Source organism: Petaurus breviceps, unplaced genomic scaffold, assembly GCF_028583685.1.
Source record: "Petaurus breviceps papuanus isolate PSGF00001 unplaced genomic scaffold, PetGlider_PUasm1.0 216, whole genome shotgun sequence".
NCBI lineage: Eukaryota > Metazoa > Chordata > Mammalia > Diprotodontia > Petauridae > Petaurus > Petaurus breviceps.
In genome coordinates, this window is record NW_027185867.1 from 476,270 (window position 1) to 484,964 (window position 8,695).

General features: G+C 41.4%; 1 protein-coding gene across 2 annotated transcripts in view; it reads left to right on the forward strand.

Annotated features, from left to right (window-relative positions):
- Positions 1-211: 211 nt before the first annotated feature.
- Positions 212-8,695, forward strand: part of GXYLT1 (glucoside xylosyltransferase 1) — an 86,363-nt gene continuing 77,879 nt past the window's right edge. For both annotated transcript variants that reach the window (XM_069094218.1, XM_069094219.1), the window contains exon 1: positions 212-551. In XM_069094218.1, coding sequence (XP_068950319.1) covers positions 331-551 — 221 coding nt within the window. In that variant the 5' untranslated portion in view covers positions 212-330. The remainder of the gene's footprint in view (positions 552-8,695) is intronic.

Below are 8,695 nucleotides of genomic sequence, written 5' to 3' on the forward strand. Positions count from 1 at the left end.
GAGCTGCACGGGCTCGTCAGGGAGCCCCCGCCTTCGTAAGCAAGGGTCGTACATTTCTGGGGAACCCGGTGTTACAGTGGTCAGGCGCCAAGCAGACTCGCACAGTCATCCGGGCCTGAGGTGGCGTGGCGTCACCCCGGCTCTCAGTGGCAACTTCGGAGATCCGCCAAGGAAAAGGGAAGGGGGCGGAGCAAGGAAAGAGGGAGGAGGAGCTTGTGGCTGCGGCTGCGCACTGGCTTGGGCTTCCAGTTCGTCAGCTCTGGGCTACTGACGGCAGATGCACAAGCAGCCGCAGTGGCCACTGTGGGCAGGCTGTGGTTGGAGGAAGACATGCGGCGATACCTGCGGGTGTTAGTACTCTGCCTGGGCTGCGGCTTTTGCTCCTTACTCTACGCTCTCAACCAACTCGCGGTGTCCCTGGAGGAAGAAGAGACCGGCGGTGGCGGGAATCTGAAGGCCGCAGCTGCTTCCTGGCTCACTGTTAGTGGACGTGTGGCTGGAAAGGGGGCGCGAAGCGCAGGCCCCGAGGAGCGTCCAGGCCGGTCCAACAGGTAGGCTGTGGACTTCTCCTTCCGTAGGGCAGCCCGCCTTCCGGAGGACTGCCGGGAAGATCGGCATCTCCCTCGGCCCGGGGAAGGCATCTGCTCCTGCCCGCGGCCCTCTGCTCCTGGCCCCCTCCAGGCTGCTGCTGCTTCTTCCTCCAGCCATCTCCGAACTAGTTAAAACATAGCTCCCCATTTGTAGAAGGTGGTGTTCGTGGGCGTGTCACGGAATTAAAAGGGATCGGGTGGAAGCTGGTTTCTGTCCTGTCTAGTTTAAACATTTTCACCATACAACTGAAACTGGAGAATATACACACAAGATAGGGAATCTCCCTTAACTTCGTTTACTGAAATAGATTCTCAGATTTTTTTATGTTGAGATTTTTCGAGTTTAGGCCTCTTTCACATTACTAGTTAATTCTGCTAAATCAGATTGCTTACACCTATTTCGTGCTGTTGTTTTTTGCACTTTGGAGTTTAGTAATTTTCCCAGTTTTAAAAATTCCCACTGGTTTTGTAAACCAAAATAATTCACAAATGCATGGGAGCTCACCAGTGAATTTAAAAAATGTATATTTTAAAGGTTGATTGTATTTTGTCAGCGCCTTTATACAATTTGTCATGTTTGGAATTAACTTGGATTTACTGGAGAATTTTCAAGTCAAAATAATAAACTGAAGCAGTGCTTATCTCGAGAGCATTTAGGTAAGCCCCTTGGTCTTTTGCATCAATCTCTTAAGTGATGGAGGTCTTTCTTAGGTAGGGAAGAGAGTTTAAGGCCTGCATGAAGAAGCTAGGCAGCTCTTTTGTCTGGTGAATTTAAGACATCTGAGACTTGCCTGCTTTTTTAAGTACAAAAATATCTAAAGTTAAAGACATTATTTTTGGACCAGTGGTATAGGCAATTGAGGGTACTGTGTGCAGATATGAATATTATGAGAAATGACATTTGGTAATTAAGTTGTGTGAAATTTTGCAATTATATTACAAAAGAAATTAGACTTATTATGGAATGATCATGAAAAAACAAAATAATATTGCATAACAATTTGGTAGCAAAATATCCTCCAATATCACCCATTTTATCTTGTGTTAATAATTCAGTTTGCAATACATACTGCCAGTTAATTTTATTAAATTCTTTTAATTATTTGAAATGCAAAAGTAAAGCTCCTGTAGTATTTGAACACAGGAATTAGTTTATTGAACTGTTACTGAAATTTTTGGTATGTAAGAGTATTACTATTATGAAGAGTAGAGTCACTTTCATTTATTTATTTATTTTTAAGCAATTGGGTTTAAGTAACTTGCTCAAGGTTACATGGCCAGTTATTTTGTGTGGGTGCTAAGTATCTGAGCCCTTATTCGATCCCAGGTCATCCTGATTCCAGGGCCTGCTCTCTTACTCACTGTGCCACCTGACCATCCCTAGAGTCACTTTTAGTAGTGACTTTTGTGACCTTTGTTATAAATGAGGACATTGATTTTTGACTTTTAGATCTCCATGATAGACCTGATAGAAATTTGATTGAGAGTGAAGGTAGGCACTTAAATATGAAATTTTGACAATTGTGAATGAACCCTTGCAGAGAGGGAGGCATCTAAGAAGACCAATGTTGTAGCTTATAGGAATTGCTCCGATGAACTTAGATTTTTTTGTTTATTTTGAAAATTTTTTTGATTTCTTTTTTTTTTTGGTCACCCTCATTTCTCACTCTATTCCTCTCTTCACTTTCGGAGGGATTCTTTATACCAAAGAATAAAAGAGAAGGAGAAAAAAAGGCAGTTGAACAATAACTAATCAACACTTCAACCAAATCTGACAGTGTATGTAGTATCTCTACATCATACATCGTCCCTCATCCCTGCAAAGAGGGGAGACAGTATGTCTTATCTCCTTTTTGGGGAGCAAACTTGGTCATTATAACGATATACAAAATCATAGAATTTGAGATTTGAAAGAGTCCTCAGAGCCCATCTAGTCCAACCTATATACAAAAGAAATCTCCACTATAACCAACAAGTGGTAGTCCAGCCTCAAAATTGACCATATAATGTATTTGATTTTTATTGTTTTATTGTTGTTTTTTCCATTTATTTTTCATTATAAGTTATACTTACTTGATTTTGTTTTGATTCATATAGCACAGTAATATTCCATAACAGTCGCTGTGCATACTATTTGATTTTTTTTTTTAAACATTTAATTTGGTTAGAGGTTGTTGGTCGATCTGTGTACTAAGTGCTGGGCCTGCAGTCAAGAAGACCTGAGTTCAAATTAGACCTCAGATTCTGGTTGCATGACTCATGGTTGCAAGTTATTTAACTTCTGTTTGCCTCAGTTTCCTCCACTGTAAATGGAAATAATAGTGGTACCTATGTTACATAGGGTTGGAAGATTAAGTGACATATTTGTAAAAGTGCTTAGCACAATGCCTGACACATAGTAAGTACTATATAAATGCTTATTTCCTTCCCTTTCCTGATAGAACAAAATTTATGCGTAACTGTGGCATATGCCACAGTTTCTTGTGTATTGGATTGCTTTAGGGATGTTGTAAAGCTCTTCTATTGACACCAACCTTCCTATGAAAGTCAAGGCTCATCTTTTTGTACCAACATTTTACTGGTGTTGCTGTATAGCAGTGAGATATGAAATACCATTGACTCTGAAAAAATAAAAATGTTTCCAGAACACAATGAAAAGGAGCATGATAGGTGTGAGTCGGCTGCAATACAACTACTGAGAAATTCCAGAGAAGAGTAGGAGTAAAATATGGGAGAGATTACAGATGGAAAACCAGATATGAGAAATTATAGAAGGCATATAGCACATTGAGTGTACTTCCTGTGGTGAACTTTTGGGAGGATGTGGACAAGAGTTGATGAGTTGACAGATCTATTTGTGTTTTTGTGTACCTCAACTCATTTAACCATTTCCTTAATTGAATGCCACTGTATTTCTCTCTCTCTCTCTCTCTCTCTCTCTCTCTCTCTCTCTCTCTCTCTCTCTCTCTCTCTCATCTCTTTCTTTCATAGTTATTTTTATAATTTACTTCCTTGGGTGTAACAACTACACTGGCATACCCAGGATGGCTGTTACACAGATTCTTAGATCTGCTTTACTAGGAAAGACAGCTGTTTGAAGGCTCAACAATCATTTTTTATTACATTTGCTAGTTCAGGGAAAAAGTCAGCACCCTGAACTTCAGAGAAAATGCAAACAGAGAAATAAAGACCAACAGGCATGGCTCTGACTACCTGAATCAACTGTACCCTTTACATACATCCCTGTATCGAGAGAGCCTTTCTATCTGAGCAGTCTGGAGCTCTGAACATATGGCCACTCAGAATCTCCACCAGGGAATCACAAGATCCTTCTCACAAGCGAGGCCCCAAAGCAAAATAGCAACTTAGAGTATATATACACTTCTCAGAGACAGAAGGCATCTCAACCCTCTTGCCTAATTAGAAATTAGCAAAAGGTGTGAAAGCCTTCCTACAAGCAAACCTCCCCTAAGTGAGCTTCCCTTAATGGGCTCCACATGAGGCCTATTAATGGGGAGGAAGATATTAAATCCCATTAACATTACATTGGGTCACAACAAAATAGTGGGCTTTCTCAAACGGTATAGATACTTGAATTAATTTCTTACCACAGTTCCAAATTCTTTTCTGAAAGGATTGAATAAGTTCATAGCTTCACCAACAGAACATTGGTGTACTTGTTTTTCCACAACCCCTATTACGTTAACTATTCCCATCTTTTGACATCTTTGCCATTTTATTGGATGTGAGATGAAACCTCAGTTTTGGTTTGCCTTTACCTTAATATTATTTATTTGGGTTCTATATGGTAGTTAACTTGTAGCCTTTTGAGAATGATTTGTTCATGTATTTTGAGCACTATTACTTTATGGTGGTTGTTGTACTTTGTTCTCAAAGAGGATCAAAATGACATTACTATGTTAGAGTCAAGTGTGTGCCTTATCTGTGGCTTATTAGACCAATACAAGCTCAGAATGCTCTACCACAGGTGGGGCACAAGTAGTCCATATGAAAATTTGTGGTAGATTCTCTAAATCTGCACATCCTGCATTCCTTTTGAACTATTTCACTTCTACTTTGCTCGTAGAACACGGTGCCTTCTCAGATGAGGGCACACCGTGCTGGGCAGTCCTGTGCCAGTGTCTTCCATGTCACACAATCAGTTCCAAATTTGAGAGTGTCCTTATATTGCTTTTTCTGACCACTTGTCATATGTGAGTTCTCTACAAAATAGTCTTTTTGTCAAGCATATTTTTGGCATTTCAACAACATGCCCAGCTCATTGGAGTTGTAGTAGAGTTTTAATGCTTGGCAGTTTGGTTCAAGAAAGAACCTCAGTGTCTGATATCTTATACTGCCAGTTGATCTTCAGAATCTTCCTAAGACAATTCAAATAGAAATGGTTCTGTTTCCTGGTATGGTGCTGGTGGACTGTCCAGGTTTCATAGGCATACACTGATGAGGTTGGCACAACAGCTCTGTAGCCCTTCAGTTTGGTAGTGGGTCTAATATCTCTTCCTTCCCCCACTTTCCTTTGGAGCCTCCTAAACACTGAGCTAGTTCTGGCAATGCATGTGTCAACCTCATTATCAGTGTGTCCATCCGTGGAAAGTATACCACCAAGGTAAGTGAACTTATCCACAGCATTCAAAACTTTTCCATCTCCTATAACTGATGATTCCACATATGGGTGGTATGGTGTTGGCTGATGGAGCACCTGGGTTTTCTTGGTTGTTTGGCCAATTGTTAGGCAAAAATTAGCTCAAGCAGTCCATACTTTGTTGCATCTCAGTTTCATAGGCTTCACTGAGTGCCTAATTATCTGTGAACAAAAGAATAATTCACTAACACTCTCTCCATTTTGGTCTTGGCTTGTAGCCTTTTCAAGTTGAAGAATTTACCATGAGTGCAATAGCTGACCTTGATGCTGTTTGTTTCCATAGAAGGCATTTGACAACATGGCTGAAAACATAATGCTAAAGAGCATGGGAGCAAGCATACAGCCTTGTTTCTCTCCATTGGCGACTGGGAAAGCATGAGAGCATCATTATCCAGGACCTGGGCAAGCATGCTGTCATGAAATTGATGTACAGTACTGACGAACATCCCTGGGCAACCATATTTTGACATAAAATTTTCCATAAGCCCTCATGAGTGACAGTATGAAAGGCATTGGTTAGATCTACAAATGTGTAAAGATCTCTGTTCTGCTCTTGACCTTTCTCTTGGACTTGTCAGCCAGCAAACACCATATCTACTGTTCCTTGGCCCTTTCTAAAACCACACTGGCTCTCAGGTAGATAACCAGAGGTAAAGGATCAGCCTATTAAAGAGGATTGTGGCAAAAATCTTGCCAGCAGTAACACCTCCCCCCCATGATTGTCCAGGACAAACTACTTCCTTTACCTTTATAAAGATGGACAATACAGGCATCCTTGAACTCCCGGGGGATAACTTCCTCTTGCCATATAACCTGGAAAATTTCAGTCAGCTTTTGTATAAGCAGTGGACCCACAACTTTTGTATGATCAATGGACTCCCTCTGCTGCCTACCCCCCAACCCCCTTGTAAGTCTCAGCTGGAATAGAATGACCACCAGGTGCTTTGCCACATGAAAGGAGTCTAATGGCATTCAAAACCTCTTCCTCAGTTAGAACTTCGGCTAGGGAGGGATTGGATTGACTTCAGCCTGAGGTAAATGATCAGTGGCTTCACCATTGATTGATGATGGTCTGTTGAAAACACTATGGAAGTGTTCAGCCCATCTCCCTGGGATCACGTCCTTTTCACTAATCAATGTGCCTCCATCAACACTGAGTAATTGAGATGCACCATAGGTCTTTGGGCCATAAATAATTTTCAGGGTATCATAAATGGATTGTAACTATTAGCATAAAACTGAATTTCATCTGCCTTCTTACTGAGCCAAAAATCCTACATAGTCCTATAAGCTTCTTTACTTTACTTGTACTTTACTTTTGATGGAATTAAATGCTGCCTTCTTAGAGATGGATGAACTATTCTGCTGGTAAACCCTGTGGAGTTCTCATTTTTCATTTATCAGCTTCTGAATTTCCCCATCATTTTCATCAAACCAGTCTTGATGTTTGTAAGTGTTCTGACCCAGATGAGCAAATTCAGTGTTGTACACCAAATCTCTGAAATCTGCCCTTTTCTGCTCCACTGTTACCAACTGTGTATTGGCTCAACTTTCCCTCCAAGTTAGCGACAAACTTCCCATTCAGAGAAGTGCTCTAATCTGTTGACATTAATTCTTCTGGTAGTCATTTTGGGGGCGGCTGAGTTATTGAATTTGAGTAGTTAGCTTTGAGAAGATAAGTCTATGATCAGTCTAGCACTCTGTGCCACAAATTGCCTTCATCATTCTCACATCCCTCTTCTCCTTACAATCACATAGTTTATTAAATGCCATTGTTTGCTGCAAGGGTGCATCCACAATATTTTATTGCTTTTAGGAAAACAGAAGACAGTGTTGGTCATGAGATGCATGTCTTCAGTAGTAAGTGACCATTGCTGTTGGCTGTTTATAACTCCATTCCTCCCAAGGAGTCCCTACTAGTAGTCTGAGCCTACTCCAGCATAGTCACCCAGAATTAGAAGCTTGTTTTCTTTTGACACATTGATGATAAGGGTCTCCAGGTCTCCAACAAGTTTTTCTTTGACCTCATCACGGTTCATCATAGTGGGAGCGTAGGCACTGATGATGGTGGCATGGTGTTTTCCTGCAAATGCTAATCACAGTGTCATGAGTCTGTCATTCACTCCTTTTGGTAAGCATGCAAGCTTGTTGACTAGATTAGTTTTAATTGCAAAACATATACCAATTTCATAGCATTCTCCTTCACTGTGCTACTCTAGAAAAATGTGTATACATCTCCAACTTCAGCAGGCTGGCCTTCATTTGCCAGCCTGGTTTCACTCAGGGCTGCTATTTGAATGCAATACCTGCTGAGTTCTCTCACAACAAGAGCTGTACTTCTTTCAGTTTTACCGGATTTTGTGTTGTTTATAAGTTTGTGCACATTCCATGTACTGATGGTGAGTGGAATCATCTTTGCAGAAGTTTTTATACACTGTTTTGTGTTTTGATTACTGGGTGGAATCCCTGCCCGCCTCAGTAATCTGACCAGGGTCTAAGCAGACAATTCTTAGGATACCTTTTTTAGCCCCTTCCTCACCCCAGAAGGTGAATAGTGTGTTCCTTAAAGGCTGCTGAGATACCCAAGGGGCTGCTGAATCCCACTGCTGCTTCCATTTAGAAGATAACCACATGACCTGGGCTGCCGTTGTGCAGGGTTGTGACTACAGCTCCCATTGAATATACACTTGCTGCTTTGTAACTTGCCTGTTACCACAGAACTTTGAGATAGGTAAAAATGGTAAAATGACGTGATTGATGTCTTTTGATTCATGCATAAATTGAATTTAAATGAGGTAGACTTGCATGAAGTCATCAGCCTCACTCTCTATTCCAGAGTCATCACAGTCCAGTGGCAGGATAGAGTTAGACAAACTATTGATGGCTCAAGATGTGGTGGATGACCTTGGTGTTTTCAATGTCTGACTGCTCTAAGCACTCCACAGTACCTGTTTCAGCTGCCATCATGGCTGTTGGAACAAATTGTTCTCATCTGCCCATTCCACTGAGGGAAGTCTTCACGTGCTTGGGGTAGACACCTCCCAACTCACCAGCTTGTTTGAGACCCTTCAATTACCCTCAACCTGGTTTAGCACATCTGCAGAAACAGTTTACCGGGGTATTGCCACTTTGCCTGTTAATACCTTCTTGGAGCTACAGGTGAGAGTTAGGTAGATCAGATGGACAGACACCAAAGGTGAAAAGCAGCCCTGAAAAGTGCTTGGCAGCCCTCATGCCAGAGGTACTGTTCTTCCCAGAATACATCCTACACTGTTATTTTTATTGGTTGGTTGGTGGTTGTTTTTTGAAGAGAACCAAAAATGACATCACTGTGTTGGAGTGATAGCACTATGTATCAGACCAGTATGAGCTTGGAAGGCTCTATATGTCTCAAAATTTGTGCATCTCACATTTCATCTGAACTACTGCAATTCTGCTTCACTTG